This window comes from Ascaphus truei, chromosome 4 (assembly GCF_040206685.1).
Source record: "Ascaphus truei isolate aAscTru1 chromosome 4, aAscTru1.hap1, whole genome shotgun sequence".
Taxonomy (NCBI): domain Eukaryota; kingdom Metazoa; phylum Chordata; class Amphibia; order Anura; family Ascaphidae; genus Ascaphus; species Ascaphus truei.
The window spans coordinates 38,970,781-38,992,134 of record NC_134486.1 but is presented as its reverse complement, the minus strand read 5'-3'; the positions used below and the strand labels follow the sequence as shown (position 1 = coordinate 38,992,134).

The window sequence follows — 21,354 nt, the reverse complement described above, 5'->3', positions numbered from 1 at the left end:
GCTTTTTCTGTCAGTTGACATTAATAACCCCAAATATGTTAATACTAATCATGAAATTATATATCATATATGTAATATATATTTGTGTATATGTCACTCTGTTATGTGCACGTTCCACAAATTAAATATATTTTTATTGAAATCTGTTGTAAATGAAGTTTATAACATCATCCAAAAAAAATCATCAAAATGAAACCTGAATACACAATACCAAAAAAAATAAATAATAATGTTAAGCAATGGGTCTAAAAATCTAAAAGTTCTTAAATAGTAGACAAAAAAAAGTTAGATCTCTCAGTTTTTTAGACTGCACATTGGTCCTTCGTTTCAGATTGTACTACAGTACCTCTGGCACTCATGTTTCAGTCTCTTCTTTAATGGAGTTCTCATTTGCCTGTCATTACCCAGAATCCCTGGCTTCATTGGGAGCACTATATGCTGTGTGATCGTCACATCTGGCATTTTGCTGAGGGCATGGCGCCATACATTATAGGTTTTCACGATATCCCTACTTCAGCACAGCTGGCTCAATTAGTGGCTCAGTCACTCAGAATGACTGAGCCACTAATTGAGCCAGCTTTGCTGAAGTAGGGATATCTTGAAAACCTGGCCTGTTGGCAGCCCTTGAGGACTGGAGTTGTGCAGGCCTTCTCTAGACCATACCACTTGTGTAGGGGCACATTTTTTTGTGAGGTCTGTTAGCGGTGCAGTAATTTCTGAATAATTAGGGATGAACTGCCGATAGTACCCTGCTAAGCCCAACAGAGAGCGCACCTGGGTTTTTATTCAGGTGGTCGGAACTTCTTTCAAGGCTGCTACCTTACTGGTCAGTGGCCTTACTTTTCCACCTCCAACCGCATAACTCAAGTACTTTGTTTCGGCCTCACCTAAGGCACATTTCTTAGAGTTGGCGTAAGCCCTGTCTCCCTTAGAGACGAGTACTGCTTTTATCCTGTTTATATGGGCCCGCCAGTGTTTACTGTATATGAAAATGTCGTCCAAGTATGCTGCAGCATAATTTCCATGAGGTCTCAGCACATTATCCATAAGTCTCTGGAAAGTGGCTGGGGCTCAGATCAGCAGAGAAGGGGAACAGTTTAAATGGGCCAGTCCCGGCCGAGCAAAACGGGGGCAGGGAGCCAAGGAGCTATCTAGGCCTCCCGACCCTTTATCTGTAGCAGGACGTTGGCCGTCGGGTACCATTTGATATCCCAGTGTATACATTCTATGCTCCACAGGGAGTCATAAGAAAGCAATTCAGGTGATAAAAAGTTCCTTGAAAACAAGGATTTTCCCAGAGCCTGAATCCACAAGGGCCTGGGTGGATTTACCCCCAATCAGGACTGGAAGTAGCCAGGGTTTGCAGCTTTCTCAGGGGAAGGCTGAAGCTACGGTTCTGCTGAAGGAACAATCCATCTGAGGGCACTCCATATGTCGCTGACCCTGTTCTCCGCAGGTAGAACATGGAGAGGGCTCTCTAAGGGGTTTGACGTGGATACCTCTCAGGTGACTTGGATACTGGAGACCAGGAGTCGGGTGGGTCTTGTGTGCGATGTCCTCTGAAGTTCACCTCTTTTGGGGATGACCAGACATCAGGTAGAAGTCAAGCCTCTCGGCGGTGTACGGTGTCCAGACCTCTCCATTGTTGGAAAGACTGATCCCTTTGTGAGGCTTGGCGGTTGTGATGGAGTGGTTGTAGTTTATCCGCTGGGCCGGCCTCCCTCTTTGGGTATCAGCCGGAGCTGGTGGAGTCTGTGTTGGGGGTCTCAGGACCCTCTCCTGGTCCTCGGCCCCAAGGAAGTTTTCCACAAGTTGAACAGCCACAGTTAAAGGTTTGACAGCATGGCGATTTACCCAGCAGCGTGCAGGAGGGGTTATCACCTGTAGAAATTGCTCCAAAACAAATTGTTCGAGAATTACCTCCTTAGTGCGCTGCTCGGGCTGTATCCATCGAGTACACAAGTCCAGTAAGCACTTAGCTACGACCCGGGGTCTCACCTTAGAGGTAAATTTCAAGTTCCGGAACTGCTGCCGGTAGGCCTCTGGGGTCAGGCCTAAGCGATCCAGTATGGCGACTTTTATCTGTTTATAGTACATAGCCTGATTTACAGGTAGACCCTGATATGAGGCCTGGGCTTCTCCTATGAGAAGCGGGGCCAAAGCAGTTGCCCAGCGATCTCTGGACTAGCCCTGGGCCTCGGCAACCCTTTCAGAGGTTAACAGAAAAGCTTCTGGGCCCTTGGCCTTGGCCTGACTCATTTTCCTCATTTGTTCAGAAGTTCTAGTCTGGCAACAGAAGGGGACCAAACCAATAGTTTTGCATGACCTGGTTTTTCTCCTGGGCTGCATGCTGCTAGGTAAGGAGCTGGACTTGCTGCTGGGATAGGAGCTGGGTTTGCTGTTGTAGTAGTAATCAGGTTTGCCTGGCCTGTTTTTCATCTCGCTCTGCCTGCTGCTGCAGTAGTAGTTGGTCTTTTCCTCCTGTGCTGCCTTAGGCCTCGGTCCCGCTGCGCTCGTTGGCGCGGGCGGCAATGTAGCGAGTTCCCCACCAGCAGGGGAATCCTCGCGAGCCGGTCCCGGTCCCCACTGGCGGCACAGCTGATCACACGCTGTCGCGCGTCAGCCGCTGGAGACACCACAGAATGGTGTTTTCTAGCTTTGACGCGTGACGTGTGTGGCTGTGAGCCAATGGGGAGGGGAGGCTTCGGGAGGAGGAGAGGCTTCGGGGAGCGGGGAGGAGTGTGGAGTGAAAGCAGGTGAGTGCCTGTCTGTGTGTGTGTGTGTGTGTGTGTGCGCGTGTGTGTGTGCCTGTGTATGTGTGTGCCCGAGTGCGTGAGTGCCTGCCTCTGTCTGTGTGTGTGTGTGTGTGTGTGTATGAGTGCGTGAGTGCCTGCCTGTGTGTGTGTGTGCGCGTGTGTGTGTGTGTGTGTATGAATGAGTTTAAACTTACTTTCCAGCTCCAGCCCGAGTCCGTGGAGGGAGGGGGGGGAGAGTAGCGGGTCCCTCCGCTCAAGCCACGCCCCCCCTCCCTGTCAAACCGCCCACCACCCGCCCACCTCCCGCTCCGGCTCCCGCTCCCTACAGACCGCATATCGCGGTCTGTGTATCTCAGCGCACCGCCTGTCAGCAGTGCGGGTGCGCTGACTCTGGGAGCGGGGCCTTAGCCTTATGCTGAGATAGGAGCAGGACTTGCTGCTGCAGTAGTTATTGGTTTTGCCTAGCCTGCTCCTGCATTAATTGCCCCTGTTTGGCTTGTTCGGTGTTTTGCCTGGCCTGTTCAGTTCACACAGATACTCTTTAAAAAAATGTTCCATTCAAGTGCAGATGCCGCTCAACATCCCGCTTCTAACATTATATGTTGCAGGAACAATGCAACAACATGTGGGTGTTCTGAGTATAGGCTTTTTATTTCAGCCATCAAAAAAAATATGGAACAAAATAACAGGCCTTTTCTTCAGCATAGAAAGGGTTAACAAAAAAAACAAGTCCTTGATAATGGCTTCGCCCTTTTCCCAGCAAAGGGTTCTCAAGGCCCTGCTAAAGCAGAGCATAAGTTCCAAGATGCACAGACCTTATTTCAGGCTTTTTCCCTTCAGAGTTTCAGCATGTGCAATCAGGTTTCTGGTGCAATCAGGAAGAAGTACCATGAACAAATATAGAGTCTGTGTTTTTCAAGCCCTTAACGAGGCAGCTGGGACCTGGTTAATTAACCCAACCTTTTAAAAGCTGTAATTAACCCTGTCACTGCTGGACCGCAGACCTATACATAGGTCTCCCAGATATACTGAATTCACCCTGTCACACATACAGTATGTATATATTATTTGCTGTAGTTTATGTTCCACATTGATAATGAATACTGTAGGCATAGGTATGCAGACGTCAACTAGAAGGTGCAGAAGGTATCAGTGTATAACAGATACCCCCTATAATTAGGTTAGAAACTCTTAGTAAGGGCAGAACTTGCCATAGTATAATTGGGCTCCATGGCAAAATCTGCTCTACAAACGTGGCGGTTAATTGCTAAATGTGTTTGCCTAAATATGTAGACGACAATGCTACAGTACATACATATAATTAATAGTTGCTAAATCATTCCTGTGTTTTTTTTGACATTTTTTACAATTTGTATACTTAAAGCAGTAATACAGGTTTCACTTTTTTTTTTCCCCACTCTTTTTTTTATTGGAAGAAACATAAGAGAGGATACAGAGTTGTCATGTGCACATGACCGAAATTAGGACAGATTTTCCAATAAACATTTTAACATTTTAACATATAGAGAAGAAGGGGGGAGGTTGGACAAACATACGGGGATGGAAAAGTGGACCTAGGGGAGCCCCGGGGGTCGGGACTGCAGCCACGGTTCCCAAGTTTTTTGGAATTGTGGCATTCACGTGGGGATGTTTTTAATAGGTTTACCGAGCACGAAGGTCAGAGGGTCTAAGGGGATCTTTAGTCCCGTGGTCTCATGTATTAATTTTTGAATCATGGACCAATATCTCTGAATCTCTGGACGTGACCACCAAATGTGGGCCATGTCCCCCTTTTGGCAGGAAAAGCAACTCCAACTGGAGGGGAGAGAGACAGCGGGCACTGCTATGCAAAAAATGGTAGTGAAGGCTGGACTGTGCTACAAAAAATACTTTATTAATTAATTCATGGATAAAAGAGAAGGGACGCCCCCCCCCCCAGCTCTAACGCGTTTCACCCACTTAGGGATTTGTAGCCCTAAGTGGGTGAAACGCGTTAGAGCTGCGGGGGGGGGGTCCCTTCTCTTTTATCCATGAATTAACTAATAAAGTATTTTTTGTAGCACAGTCCAGCCTTCACTACCATTTTTTGCATAGCAGTGCCCGCTGTCTCTCTTCCCTCCGGTGGGAGTTGCTTTTCCTGCCTAAACTACACAGCTAGAAGCACGCAAGTCCGGATGGGTTCAAGACTTCAGTAAGTAATTTTATTACTTCATTACTACGTTGGAGCTTCCCCGGGTGAATTGGTTTATACAGTGCTGGACTTTATGTATGGGGTCCGGGTGGGTTCAAGGACTTCCCCCGGACAACCCTCTCTTTGTCAGCGCCAGACCACTTCCCAACTAGGGGTTAATTCATCAAAATAAGCTCAACTTTATCATGCTTCTGAATCCCAATATCCGGTTGCAGCAAAAATACTTAAACAGTTAACCATGCACTGTTGGATTGTATGCTCTGCAGCACCTGTCAATTGAGGGGACCATGTGCCTCAATGTTCTCTCATGACCCCTTTTGACCACATCCCCTCCAGCACAGATCAGGTGTGCCAGGGAAGATCTGGCTCAGCCTAGTCGCGGTCTGGTACCACTGGACTCGGATTTTGTATATATTTTCTTTGGTGACTGTACAAATAGAGGTTTTAGTTGCCGATTCCCAAACATCCTTCCAATCATCTGTGTCAATTGTCAGGTTTAAGTCCGCGGACCACTTTTGCATATATTTATGGGTTGGGGGATCCGCTGTCAACTCCAAACCCCTGAAGATCTCGGAGATCAACCCCTTCTGGTAGCTGCCCTTGATACAGAGGGATTCGAATTTGGTTAGTGTGGGGAATTTGGCATTTTGGGAGACCAAAGAGAGAAAGTGCCTAATTTGCAGGTATTTAAATACACTGGCGACACACTTTATTCGAGCTCGGCTAGTCCCACGAATTCGGGTATACTCGGGTGTATTGAGGTTTGTGACTGTTTTCTGCCCGAGTGCATTGCATTATTTTCCAGGCAGGGATTGAAGCATTTTATTCCCGCTGGCTGCAATACTGCACAGTATATATATATATATACTGCATTACAATTCATGAATTTATGCCATCTGGTAGACACGCGAAGCATTGCAGCCTATTAATTCCTAATCATTATCATTTAACAGATCAGCCGCCCGTCAGCCAGGCATGAACCATGGCTGGGAAGGCAAACGCAACGGGGCTTGTCAGAGGTGAGGAGCGGCGCATTCCAGGTATCTGCCAGGTACATACTGGGTATTTGCTCGAATAAAGTGTGTCGCAGCAGTAAATGGAGATCCTGGGTCTGATGTTTATCCCGGAGCTCCTGGAAGGTGAAGGGCTGTCCCTTCTTCAGCAGATCTGCAACCAGCCTGATGTTCAGGTCTTGAAATTGACCAAATTGTCTTTGCGAACACCCTAGCGGGAAATTTGGGTTTCTAAAGATGGGGGTAAGTTGAGAGGGGGATGCTAACAGGCCATACTTCCCTTTATTTTTGAGCCATATGTCCCACGTACATCTCATTGATTCTAGGTCAAACTTCCTAGGGCTTTTTTCCTTGCCCCCCTGGGACCAGAGGGACACGGGGTGGGGGAGGGGGGCCGCGTAATGGGATTCTATTGAGAGCCAGCATGAGGAGGCCGGGTCGTAATTCCAAGCTACAGCCTGCCTCAGCTGTGCCGCTTGGTAATACTTGATCACATCAGGGACCCCAAGCCCCCCCTTCATTTTGGGGGATAGCATTACCGACTTCGGGACCCTTGGTCTCCCGTTTTTCCAGATGAACTGGAAAATGTGGAACTGGATGTTCTTTAGAGCTGGAAGTGGAACGACTATGGGGAGGGTTTGGAAGAGATAGAGAAGTCTCGGGAGGATGTTCATTTTGATTGAAAGTATTCTTCCAAACCAAGAGATTTGGAGTTTGCTCCAAGACTCAAGGTCTTTTTTAATCTGGTCGAATAGGGGAGGGGGGGGGGGAATTGTACTGATATAGGGACCTATATGAATTTGAGATTTTAACCCCAAGATATTTAATATTGGTTGTACTCCATTTATATTTATAATTATGCTGTAGCAGTTTCCACGTCAGCTCTGGGAGAGTTCAGTTGAGAGCTTCTGACTTATCCATATTGACTTTGTAGTCTGAAATTGTTCCAAATTGGTCTAGTAATTTTTGGAGGTTGGGGAGGGAGATATGGGGGCTGGTGAGGGTGGGTATTACGTCGTCGGCAAACAGAGAGATTTTGTACTCTGTTTCAGAAATCATTACCCCTTTTATACTGGTTTCGTCTCTAATTTTAGCCGCAAGAGGTTCAATTGATAGGGCGAATAATAAAGGGGATAATGGACATCCGTGTCTGGTTCCGTTTTTCATTTGTATCGGATCTGATAATCCGCCTGAGAGCTTAATGTGTGCCGTGGGGTTTTGATAAAGGGCTCTGACTCCTTGGAGAAATGGGCCACTGAAGCCAAATTTCAGCAAAGTTTGATCTAGGTAGGACCATTTGATTCTGTCAAACGCTTTTTCAGCGTCGAGACTTAGAACCATGGCCCTAGTTCCAGTGAGATACACATGGTCAATGATATCCACAATTTTGCGGGTATTGTCAGGGAATCGGATCGCCTGCCAGAAAGGAGTTAAATATATCGAGCAGATAGGGGGTTACAGTTGGCATGAATGTTTTATAGTAAATATTGGAAAATCCGTCAGGGCCGGGTGTTTTGGCTAATTTGAGGGATTTAATGGCTCCAGCTAGCTCTTCCTGGGAGATTTGTTTATGTAGGCCTTCTAGCTCCTCTTCAGAGAGAGAGGGAAGATTACATTGTGCAAGGTATTGCGCTATTGTCTCGGGATTGACGGGTTCTCGGCCTGGGGGATGTAGATTGTATAAGTCTGAGTAAAATTTTGCGAATTCTTGGGCTATCTCCTTCTCTATATAGATGACCTGACCATTTTTAATGCGAATTTTGGAGATTTGGGATTTAATCCGGGCCCCTCTAAGTTTAGTAGCTAGTAGTCTGTCTGCTTTGTTGCCCTTGTCAAAATACTTTTGGTTGGTCCACCTCAGCGCTCTCTCCACCTCTTCGAGTTGTGTTTGCTTTAGATCCGCACTAGCTTGGGATAGCAATTTTAGGACCTTTTTGGAAGGGTTAGATTTATGAATATGTTCGAGCTGTATAATTTTATCTGTGGGTTCATTCTGCAACTTGAGTTTCATTTTTTTCTTATAGGAGGCGATAGAGATAAGGTCTCCTCTTATCGAAGCTTTGTGAGCTTCCCATAATATTGCTGGGGCTGAGACTGAACCCTTGTTTATTTGGAAAAAAAATGGAGAGCTTTTGTCTGATAATATTCTCTGTTTAGGGGCAATTAAGCAGGGAGTCATTCAATTTCCAATTGTATGAATTGCTTTTGACGAAGGGCAGAGAGGAGAGGGTGAGTTCGACAGGGCCGTGATCAGACCAGGTAATTGGGCCAATGTTCGAGTGTGAGGATGCTTGGAGAATATTTTTGGTACCTAGAAAGTAGTCGATCCTGGAATAGGACTGATGAGGGGCAGAAAAATATGTGTAGTCCCTCTGACCTTGGTGCTGAGCCCTCCATATATCTGTTAAAGAGAAACTCTCCATGATGTCTCTAAAGTTCTTTGCCTTTTTTTGAGACTGGGAAGAGAGGGGTGTAGATGGCGTTGTTGACCTGTCTAGCATAGGTGAGGCTGCCATATTAAAATCTCCGGCTATGATTGCCGAGATGAGGGCTTGTGGGTCTATGTCTTCTAGGAATTTTTTTAGGAACAAAGTTTGATTTTCGTTAGGGAGATACAAGTTAATTAGAGTGATGGGGGACCCAGATAGGGTACCTTGGTGGATCAGATATCTCCCATCAGGGTCTGGGGTGGCTTTTGCAAGGGAGAAGGGTACATTGTTTTTAATTAGTATGGCCACTCCTCTTTTTTTATTTGGAGAGGAGGAATAGAATGCTTGGGGGAATATACTTTTAAACGTGTTTGGCGGATTGGGGGAATCAAAGTGCGTTTCTTGTAATAAAAGGATATCTCCTTTTGATTTTTTAAATTCTTGGAATGCAAGTTTTCTTTTTTTTACCGAATTTAGGCCTTTTACATTAAGGGAGATAAGTTTTATAGAAGACATTTTGTGGGGTGTTTGTTTGTGAAGCTCAAGGCCTCACAGCCCTTTGGATTCCCATGAAGGGGGGCTAGAACTGGGTTGTATAGGAGCCGCGGCGGGGCTTCATGGCCCACAGCAAGACTTCGTAAGGTTGGGGTCCTCCGATGGGAGGGATAGGGGCGGGGAGGGGGATGGGGGGGAACTGGGGGGAGAAACAGTAGGAGGAGAAGGGAGTTGTGGGCCTAACAGTGGCCCTGAGCGAGGATCCTCAATCACCAAGGTGAAGAAGGAAAGGGGGTTATAAACCCTGGAGAGCTTTCTGGACCGTAGAGCATGTCTGGAAGCCGGAGACAAGGACCGAGTGCCCTCCGATAATTCAACGGAGAATCATTAGGAGAGTATTTACAGGCGGGGTAGGGGTACAAGAATAAGTATACAGATAACAGAGAAACTTGTTTTTAGTGGTGAATGCAAATACCCTTAACCTGGTTGGGGGAGGGGATGGGGGGGGGGAGCGGAGAGGGAGGGGATGGGGGGGAGGAGAGTGGCATAGTGTGGAGCATATGGAACATTGGCAAGAGGGGCCTCAGCCTTTGCTTCTGTAAAAATCAGTTAACAAAGAGGAGGGGAGGGGGAAGGGGAGGGGATTTGAAGGGGGAAATGGGGGGAGGGAGGGAGGGAAGGGAAGGGGGGGAGAGAGGGGGTGAAGGGAAGGGGGGGAGGGGGGGAAGCGGGGAGGGAGGGGGAGGAACAAGGTTTCTCAGGAGGGTATATGGGAGCTCTTCTCCTAAGCTAGGGGCCCCTCGACGTTGACGAAAGTCCCCTCTTTAATTGTTTTTATTCCTTTTTATTTGAGGGTGGGGGAGAGGTGTGAGAATGTTGCAGACACTCGGGTGTTTCTGGTGCAGCTGAATAGAGTTATGTATTTATTTCATTCAGTACAATGTTGCTGGGAAGTTGGGGGGTTGTGGGACCCTGAGGCTCAGGCAGCAGGGCCAAGTTCCTGGTAATTAGAACAACCAGCTTTATACCCCTTTATGTGGAGATGGTGCCTCAGTGGGGTGCTCCCCTAAGATGGCCGCTTCCTCCCCCTCATTCACGTGTCTGGGACCTGCAGCTCCCTCAGCTAAAGGGTACCATCCCAGCGCTCTCCCCTGCCGGGATCGCCGGTTCTGGTGTTTAACTTTATTTATTTTAATCTGTCTCGTGGGGGATACGGGGACCGCAGCGGAGAGGTGGTGCTCACAGGCTTCCCTACGGGGCCGCGAGAGGCTGCTGCGGGCGCGCTTCAAACACCGCATGGGGGGGGGGCTCCGTCCCTGAACCCCGCTGTCAGGCCGGACTCCGCGGGTCACCCGGAGCTACACCGCCTCTCTTACCTCCCGAGACTGCCCTGTTCCTCCAGACGGCCCTTCCAATTTTGTGAGTGAGGCAGGGGGGAGACTTCCACCGGGGGTCGGGACTCACAGGGGGCTTCCCAGAGCGCTGGCTACCCCTCACGCAGGGAGAGGCCACTCTTATGCCCAATAAGTCTTTTGGGGTTCAGGGCTGCAAGGTTTGTTAGGAGATTCTGGGGGTGGGTGCTAGATCTTAAATTATTCTTTGGAGGGGCTCTGGAGCAAGTCTCTCAGGCAGCCATTCCTCTTGACGTCACAGGAAGTCTCCAGGTTTCAATTTTTTAAATATATTTTTTGTTAATTTTTTTTTCTTCACAGGATTGAAGCACGGGGTCTTTGGAGCTGAACTGTGTTAATTTTAGCTGGTGGGAGCCCCTGCTTCTAGAGATACTTATCTCCATACGGGGTGGCGGTATCTCTGCAGTCAGAGAAACTGTGAGCCTAACATAATAGAGACATTTAAATGTCCCACATCACTCAGGCCAATAAGAAGTTTTGATGTAATGCGGTGCGGCTTCCTATTGGCCCACGTGACTGGGACATTTCAACTGAAAAGAGATATGTATCTCTGGAAGTAGGAAGTCCTGGTCATGTAATAACTGTTGTGGTGAACACATGGCCATGCTCCCACATTTAGCGTCTCTGAATCAAAGATGTAGAAGATGTAACTGGTCGTTGTCCAACAAGCAATCAGCTGGTTGGACAAAAGAAAATGCCATACTAATCTGAGACCAACATAAAGGCCATGTGTGTGAGTCGTCTGCAATTCTTGGGACAGCATAAGAGTGCTGACAAGGATTTGATAGCTCCGCTTATTCTGACATGACAAGTGAATATTCAAATTTATTTTCTAGACGAAAGATTTAAATTAGAAACCCTTTTGGATAAGACTTAAACCGTTGGAAAAGCTAGAAACTTTCTGGATTCAGTATCTTTAGAAATGTGAAGATATTTATGTGAAATTGACAAATAAGATCAATAAGCCAATGATCTTGTGATACTTAGTATGTATTTGCTTATATTTCCTGTACAGATAATAGCCCATACTACTAAGAGGGGTGAGGGGGGACTATTTCATAGGACACATTTTGGCACCGGAGGACGCTGTTATGGCCCATTCAAGTAAATGGGCTATAAGGTTACTTATGGTTTGGTGGAATGTCTTGTGAATAAGCACTGCTTAGTAAATATCTACATCTTGCAAGTATAAACTTGGCGGGGAAAAAAAATGATTTCACAGCTTTAAAATACTTTATCAACAACCGAAATTGATGTGCAGTCTTTTTAAAAAAAAAAAATTTAAGCCAAACTACTGTATATATAAACTGTTACCTGTATGAGATAAAATTCAAACAACAAGAGGCAACGCCATTGGTGTGGCGTGGTAAATCAGCATCGACATTACCTAAATCTTAATCTTAAATCTCCTAAATCTTGAATGTACTGGAGATGCTCATTTTCTGCCAAAAGAAAACAGATCTGCACTATATCTTGAAGTTAACAGGTTTCCTGTACAATTATAAGTGTAGTAGCTGAGAAGTGATCATGTTTCCCTTTAGTTCACAGCAAGAGTAATTGAATAGTGAATATCATACTAAACGCTGGACTGTGACAGTGTGTTAACACTCTGACTATCTCCTAACAGCAGGGCAATTATTTGCTGAGTGGGATTTTTATAAATCCCTTGGCAGTAGTTTGTCCTGATAATTATGATGAAGTGCAATGGTCACTGTTGATTCAGCAGTCCCTTCTCTAGCAAATATTTCATTCACAGCTCTCCTTCATGCCTTTACTTTTACGGTCAACGTACTACCTAGTTTCCCTTAAAACGCTGTATTCAAAAGAAAGAAAATCCCAATAGCCACACACAGTCTCTCGAAATGAAACTGCTTGGTTGGAGTTTTCTACGTCTTTACTATAATGTTATTTTAAATGGCAAATAAATCAATGGAATTCCACTTACAAAAAAAAGACAAACAAATAGTTGTTGAAACGTGTTTAACTATTCCCATGAAAAAAAGGATTTACCAAAGGACCCAAATGAAACGTTTTGTCGTACTTTTTCAATAAATAAAAGTTCAGTGCTTCGAACGAAGTAAAATAACTGTATTACATATTCAGACTCATTTTTGCAGCAAAGAGCATTTTAAGGCGGCAACTTTTAAACTGAAGTTTGGTCGTGTTGTTTAAAAGCATTGATCATTGTTATTTTGCGGGTAACTGAATATTGAATCATTTAGTTGCAGGTTTTGTTTTTTACTTAAAAGTATAACGCAGTCTTGGCAGCACTCAGACATGTCTGAAGTTAAGGCCAATTGATGAAGTAATAAAGGAGAGAAAAAAAAAAGAAGTCATGAAGGCTTTATGGCATAATGTTCATTGATGTCTGAGGGAATTTTTTTATAGTCTCAACGTGTCTTACTTCTTTATTCATGTGCTTAATTATGAAAATATGATGGAAGGGAAGCCAGAAGATGGATTGTCAGAAATGCAAAATGATTGAAAATATTAATGTAGGGCTAAGGACGACTGGATAACAAATGATACATTTACCAGTATGCTTGACCTGGCACAATTAATATTCTAGGTCATGCATGACTTTCCATGATGGAAAGTGTGCATGGGTTTCTTGGGGAAAGGGATTCTAGAGGAGAGAGAAAAAAAAAAAAAGTATATCTATTGTATAGCTCATTTTCTGACATGTCAGAATCATGGCCTTTAAAAAAAAAAGAAAAAAAAAGCAGCACTTTCACACCTCATTTGCCATATTCACCATAGAGCCAGCAGTCAACAGCAGGGCCTGATGCAAGAAGGTCAGTGAGAAGCTATTAGCAGGGTTCCCTCTTGAGATTTCCTGGTACTTATTGAGTTGGAAGTTAGCATGACAGTACTACGAATAACTGAGCTGTAGGTTTTTTAACAGTTAGCACAGATTTCCCCATAGTGTTTGTCACTTCAGAAAATTGCTACAGAAAATGAAGTCCCAGAAAGCCATCTCGGCAGCAGCCCTCATAAGTTGTTTAAAAGAATATCTTGGTGCTGGAAAATGTGCCACAATCCCTGAGGATTACTGTCAAAAGAAAATAATATAAATGACATTTCAAAGAAAGTTATACGTTTTGTGAATAGTTTCTTTAGGAAAATGACAGTATTAAAACAATACTGATGTAAAGGTATGGGGAAAGGAAATAATGTAATTCAAGTAGCGAGCAGGGTTGTGTACAGTTTGAATAATAATACATGTGGTATTTGATAAAAACAGAACACTAAAATGTAATCAATTTCCACAGGACATATTTTACCTTTTCTTTCCTAAATCACTTGGTCAGACGATTTAATGTTTAGCAGATATTAATGCCAGTCGGTGGCAGTATGGATACCTTATGTAGCCCTGCTTCCTATCGCTTGCAGGCCGCTACTATGTGCTGTATCACCTGTAGGCTCACAGGGCCTAAATCTCTGCCACGGAGAGCCTGGGGTACTCACGTAATAACTATACTGGGTGCAGCGCCTCCACCTGCGACAGCTCCCGCCAGAGGGGGAGTGGATCTTCGCAGGACATATACGTATACAGCAATCACTAACACAAAGCCTATTATTGTAACCAACTTCTTTTACTTGCATTTGAACTCTCACGTGAATATACATGCAATACACTCCCTCCGGAGACACTCAACACTGCGCCACGGCGGACGCCAACACTCCCCGATCCCTCCACCGGGTGATCCCACCCCGTGTCCGATCCCTCAAGGGATAAGTCCTCCCGCGCCCAAGTGAGCCAAATATGTGTACATATATGTGTGTGACTGCACAGCCACTGAGTCCCGAATGAATGGATGGTACCGTTGGTGCACCTGTTGAAATACCTGCCGGGTACTCCGATACCCAGGACCGCTACTCTCTTCACAAAGGATCCACCCGAAGCAGAAGTCGTCCTCCCACTACGCGGTGATCCAGGGCGATCCCACCCGGACACTCGAAATCGAATAGCGGGGTCTGCGCCCAGACCTCCCGCCAATTAGGACAGTCCTGCTCCACTCGACTGATACAATTGGGGATCAGGAACCTCACTACGGCAATCCCTAGCTCGGCTTGTCTCTACCGTGACTCAGGGCCTAACTGTGCTGGGGCACACGCCTATGCAGGGTGGTTTTGGGGCCTCCCCTACACCGGAGCTCTCTCTCCTCTCCTGCTCCTCTCTCGCTCTGCCCCAAGTGCATGCAACCACCTCCCTTTTCCTCGTCCACACTCTTAGCCCATTGGATCAACCCTGTCACAAGGTACCCGCGGGGCTGCTGGGACAAGGGTCTCGCCACCTCCCACCAATTAGCACTCTCCTCCTTCGCGGGCTTTGGCAACTCACATCCGCGCAGGCGCAACTTCCCCCCACTAGCAAGGGTGAGAAAGGGGGGTCCCGGCTACACTTATATGACATGACGAGACCTTCAATTCACATTTTGTGCAATTCTTTATGCTTTTCTGCACTCATATCTAACAATGTGCTGTGTTATAGTGAATATAAAGCGCTAACTCTACTAGTGTCCACTATCAATATACAGTGGTTATTCTTAAATCAATTGATGCAGGAATATGACAAATGCATGTACACACGTGTATAATATTAAAGTGTATAAAAAATGATATAAAGACCCCCTGCTCGACCCAGCTGGTTAGGGACTGGTTCCACTGGTCCCTCAGGTTGTACAAGTCCGTGCGTGATCCAGGGGGAGCATGGGAGAAAAGAATATAAAAAAACACAATATAAGTGCAGACAGTTTGATACTGGGTGAATTAAAGTGATTTTTATCTTGGCTCATGAGTGTTGCCTACTCACAAGATTTAAATAGGACACGGGCAGTTTAGACACAATGGTCTCAGTGGACTGGATCTGTGGATTCTGAGTATGATGCGATCTTCACTCTCAGCCAGACAGCATATGTGTGGAGGGAAAGAGAGTATACATAGTGCAGACCAGTATGGTAAAAAGGTATAACTTTATAGAACTTTAAAAATGAACACTTACAATAAAAACATTAATTTCAGGCATGTATCACAATAATTGTGAGTGGAAGGAGGTGGACTGCAGATCTTAGGGCTCACCCACCACCTTTGCTGCGCAGGCACTGCGAGGGAAACTGCTCCGCTGGAGGGTCCTTCTCAGTCCCTTCCCGGGTACTCGGATGCTGGAGGCTCCAATCTCCCTGGTGTGTGTCTGCTGCGGTATCCCCACTTCAGAAGTACGCCGTCTGATGGTACTCGAGTGACTCCGATACGTCACTTCCCGTGTAGTCCCGCTGCGTCACTTCCGGTGGTGGGCTCCCGATCTCCGTCCTACTCCTCTCTCCCAGAAGGCGGATACCACTGAGAAGGACCCTCCAGCGGAGCAGTTTCCCTCGCAGTGCCTGCGCAGCAAAGGTGGCGGGTGAGCCCTAAGATCTGCAGTCCACCTCCTTCCACTCACAATTATTGTGATACATGCCTGAAATTAATGTTTTTATTGTAAGTGTTCATTTTTAAAGTTCTATAAAGTTATACCTTTTTACCATACTGGTCTGCACTATGTATACTCTCTTTCCCTCCACACATATGCTGTCTGGCTGAGAGTGAAGATCGCATCATACTCAGAATCCACAGATCCAGTCCACTGAGACCATTGTGTCTAAACTGCCCGTGTCCTATTTAAATCTTGTGAGTAGGCAACACTCATGAGCCAAGATAAAAATCACTTTAATTCACCCAGTATCAAACTGTCTGCACTTATATTGTGTTTTTTTATATTCTTTTCTCCCATGCTCCCCCTGGATCACGCACGGACTCATATCTAACAATAACATTCAACTTAATTTGTACTTTCTTGCCTAGTCTTGACAAATATTATGAGCAATTTACTCTAAACCAGGGGTTTTCAACCTTTTTTTTCTCTCGGGGCACCACTAATCACAGTGCTCAGTTGCTGAGGCACCCCCAGAACAGGACAGTCAGTCACAGGAGACAGAGAGGTCAGAGAGTCACGGGTCAGAGAGTCGCAGGGGGCAGGCACAGGAGACAGTGGGGGCAGAGACACAAGATACCATGGGGGCAGAGAGTCACATGAGACAGAGGGGTCAGAGAGTCACGGGCAGAGAGTTGCAGGGGGCAGTCACAGGAGACAGTGGGGGCAGAGTCACATGATACCGTGGGGGCAGAGAGTCTCGGGAGACAGAGGGGTCAGAGAGTCAAGGGGGCAAGCACAGGAGACAGTGGGGGCAGAGTCACAAGATACAGTGGGGACAGAGAGTCACAGGAGAGAGGGGGCAGAGACAGAGTAACAAGAGGACACTGCTCTATACTATACATCAGATGTATCCGAGCTTTCTGTCTTCATGCCGCTGCCACCACCACGTTGATCATGGCACCAGAGGATTAATGCTGTGGTGGACCCGATTAGGAAGCATGGAACCCCCGTAAAGTGATCATGGCAGACACTGTCTTCAGCACCGCTGACTCTTGCTTCTTGGAACTCGGTACCGGACACTGAGTCTGGCTTGATCTGTATAGTTATTACTTAAGTCCTTATATTGCAATAGAAAACGAAAGATTCATACAGGGCATCGAGTTCACCGCTGCAGCCATCCAAGTGACCTGGCGAACACCTTTAACCACAGTCAAAAGTCAAAATGCTGCCATGTATGAATGTATGAAAATAAGAAATAATTTAGTACTAGCTAAAAAGTGGCCACACCACTCTGATTTCTAATATAGTTTGCCTTGTGTTACAGCAGTTATTGCATTTATGTTTTAAGGTTATTTTTAAATTAGATACAGCATTTTGGCCCTTGTGTCTCACTCTATTTTACCATCTTTGTTCCATGATCCCTGTTGTCTATTTTTTCATGGCCTCTTCTTCACTTTTGTAGCCAATCTTATTAATATCAATAAGAAGGCTCTTGCCAGGTACAGTACTTTGAATAACAAGAGCCCAACTGGCACCACATGAGTTTCTCATAATTCTCAGGTGACAGCAATGTTGGAGAAGAGCTCTGTCTCTGTACTTGATTGTACCCAGCGGTTTCAGGGTCCTGCTTTCCCCACAGTACACACTCTGGTCAATTTTCATTTTCAAATCATACTTTCCACGTCTAGAATAGTTTGCCTGATTCCCTCAAAGTCCCAGAACACTAATACAATTTTCTGCATTTACTTTAGAGATGTCTGAAAATGTAATTGTAGATTCATGTGACACATTGGAGGAATGTGTATTAAGAGGAGCAATTCATCCCAAAACAGTGGAACACCATTTTTCTTCTGCATCCATTTACATCAGTGGCATATCAATGAATCTTACTACTCCTGTTTATTACTGTTTATTATTGCAGATCTGTGTGAAGCAGAGGTTAAAGCCACTTCAGACCTGGGGGATTTATTTGACACAAAGAGTGAGGAAAACTACAGCAGTTATAGGCTGAAATATTTATACATCTCATAGTATTACATGGACTGTCTCCCCCTCTAACTCCTATATCCACTTCCCAAAATGATAAGTGGGAGTGGGTAAACATTGTCACTTGCATCAAAGTATCAAGATGCTTTGATCCAAAGAGCCAAAGTTATGGCTCCCTATGTCACATCCCAGGACATTTTCTAAAATGGATGAAGGTCTTCAGTACATTTAACCTAAAACATTTTTTGAAATAGATATTTTATTTTGGTGTTTAATGTTTTCCAGTGCATGAGTGGATTTATAGTTAAATGTAGTCTCTGAACATTATTTGTCTTATTGAAGATTGTTGATAATTAAGTACATTATCATTTGCTAGGGGAAAGGCACATTCAGTCCTTGTTCTGCACCTCTCATTGCCAGTAACACTATCTATTACAGATGCAGCCACCAGTATTCGGTCACTTGCCTGGGTATCTCATCTCACAGTAAATGCCTCAACATGCCTCAACATTTCTGTGAGATTCCTAATGGCCCATCGGATTAACACAGCAGGGGTACCTGCAGTCCCATTCCGTTTGAATTAGGCCGTTAGGAATCTCACAGAAATGTTGAAGCATTGCCCCAGATTTTCCAAGGCAAGTGATCTAATACTGGTGGCTGCATCTGTAGCAACCTAAACGGATTGAGCCTAGAACAAATAATCTGGAGATACCTGGTTACCATACAGTATTTCCAACACTGACAATACACAATTTAGATGTTTAGCATGTCACATAGCTCTGGAGACATTTTAAAGTAGTGTGCATGCCTAACTGGCTATGATAACTGAAGCTTTAATTGCATACAGGTGAATTGCAATTCTCTGTCCAAAACAAAGAAAAGAGACAAGAGAAGGGGTGCTTTTGACATTAACAAAATATCCCACTTTATTGACATAAGTTAAAAACTCTCCAACAAATTCCCATTTTAAAGTCTAATGATTAAAATGCTGCTTTATTCCCCACACACCTAAAAGTGTCTAAAGAAGTACTGTAAATAGTCATTAATCTCTTCCTCCATTCTTACGTGGGGAAAATATTCCAGAAACAGACGGCGCTTTTGTCTATACGCTTTGTTCAGGCGGAAGGGAAGCTAATTCCAGTGCTCTTATTGCATTCTTTTATTTCAAGATTTCATAAAATTATATGCTTTAAAAAATATATATATACCTTATCTATTTTTCTTTTCTTCAGGTTGCAGGTATGTTTAACTCACCTTATAGACAATACCCAGATGAGATGGAGTTTCGACTACAAAGAGCAAGGCCATTAAGCCATAAAGATCGTTCAAAGAAGAAGAATGATGTTGAAGGGATTGTTGATTGGCCAGATTGTAGGCCTTCCTTTTCTTTCCCTGTAACACAACCTCTTCCACCAATTGGCAAGAAGAAGCCACAGGTACTGTATATATCCAACTATTAAATACATGCTCTACTCTTATTATTATTGTTGTTATTTTTCACTGTTATTGAACAGTTCCTTATGTAAGTAAGAGCTATTTCCAATTATTCTTGCTGTTTATTAACAGACACATACAGAGAGACCTCGCTCAACTCTTAGAACGCGTTGTAGAGAGGTGTGTGCTACCTGGGATATGCGAGAATAATAGATTTTTTTTTTACTAGTGCATAAAATAAGGAAATAACTTGATAGTGCATGCCACCGGAAAAGGGGGCAAAATTAATAGATGATAAAACTTATAATTTTAATAGGCATGGTTAAAATAAATACAGCAATAAGATAAATTACATACATATAATGGTGCTCCAAAACTACAGTGGCGTTAAAATAATGTTCATCCCCAAATTATACCAAAATGTTTAATTTGTGCGTTGGTTGCAATAACCACGTGTTACGCATAATTAATGGTAATAAGAATGGCTAAAACAGAGCACAATTGCTCAGCTTATTTCTAATGCACAGTGAGAAAAGGTATAACTTCTAATCTGTATTAGAGTGTAAAACATATGTATCGTTTGTTTATACTGTACTGTAGATAGGAATGGTGTACATATATTTGTTTTAGAGCAGTAGTTTAGTAGCTATTTTATAGTTTGTCCTGGGTATAGGATCAGTAGAACAGGTGGACACTCTCCCAGTGAGGGGAATGAATATGGTAGTAAGTGTCTATTTAATATATGCTGTGTAGCAACAAAAAAAATCCTTATAACAGATGCTACAGAGGTTAGTAGTCGTGAGGAGGGCTGCTGGTCATGAATGTGAGAGAGCTTAAATGGCTATGATCCTCCTTCCTAGTGAGCAGGTACACACACACACACACACAGCATACAGACACACTGACGCACACTGCCAGACTGAAACACACCACACATGCACAACAAACTGACACACAAACAACCAACTGACACACAGCAAATTGACACACATACACACAGCACACCTTCCCACAGCGGCACATAGTAACTCCTCCCCCTGATTTCATGGAGAGCAGGGGTGGGCAGAGCTCTGCAGATCTCTGCCTCAGCTCCGCCCCCAGCCTATGCTGCATGCTTTCTGCCATCTCACTGCTCACAGTTCACAGCTCACGATCCAGCCGGCAAGTTGCCGTTAAGGAGCCCGGAGGAGGAAGGGGGCCCTGATTTCCTGATTTCTGTGGTCGTCAGCTAGACTGCTGGGCCAAATGTCTCGGCCCTCACCCCTGTCGGCGACCCTGAGCGAGCCCCCCAAGAGCATGGGCCCCCAGGCTTTGCCCGGGCTATAGCTACACCCCTGTATGGTCCTGAAACTTAGGCCTGGGACATAGTAAGCGCCTAGGTGCTGCTGCTCGCTCTCGCTTGCTGCCACTCGCTCTACCAGGAGCTTTTTGCTGTCCTGACAGAGGAGACAGCAAGCGCTTGGGAGGCGGGTATCACTGTGTGTGTGTGTCACTTGGTAGCTGTCAGTGTGTGTGTCACTTTGAAGTGGTCTGTGTGTTTGTGTGTCACTGGGGAACACGTGTGTGTGTGTGTGTGTGTGTATATTATATAATATTTAAAAAATTAAAAAAAAGACATGTGAGAATAAATTATTTATTAACATTGTGCAACTTTGATAAATATATTCACGCACGCGCACGCACACACGCGTGCGCACATGCATACACATACACATGCATACACACACACACACACACACACACACAAAGGCACACACACACACACACACACACACACACATACACATACACATACACACACACACCATGCACACACATATACATACACACGCACACGCACACGCACACGCACACGCACACGCATACACATACACATACACAGGCACACACACACACATACATACACACACACACACACACACACACACAATGCACACACATATACACTGGCGACACACTTTATTCGAGCTCGGCTAGTCCCACGAATTCGGGTATACCCGGGTGTATTGAGGTTTGTGACTGTTTTCTGCCCGAGTGCATTGAGGTATTTTCCAGGCAGGGATTGAAGCATTTTATTCCCGCTGGCTGCAATACTGCACAGTATATATATATATACTGCATTACAATTCATGAATTTATGCCATCTGGTAGACACGCGAAGCATTGCAGCCTATTAAATCCTAATCATTATCATTTAACAGATCAGCCGCCCGTCAGCCAGG

The 21,354-nt window shown here is 45.0% G+C and overlaps 1 protein-coding gene across 1 annotated transcript in view; it reads left to right on the top strand.

The window, feature by feature from the left end:
- SPATA17 (spermatogenesis associated 17) overlaps window positions 1–21,354 on the top strand; it is a 296,011-nt gene that overhangs the window by 144,700 nt on the left and 129,957 nt on the right. The window contains exon 7 of the mRNA XM_075595597.1: window positions 18,931–19,134. Coding sequence (XP_075451712.1) covers window positions 18,931–19,134 — 204 coding nt within the window. The remainder of the gene's footprint in view (window positions 1–18,930; window positions 19,135–21,354) is intronic.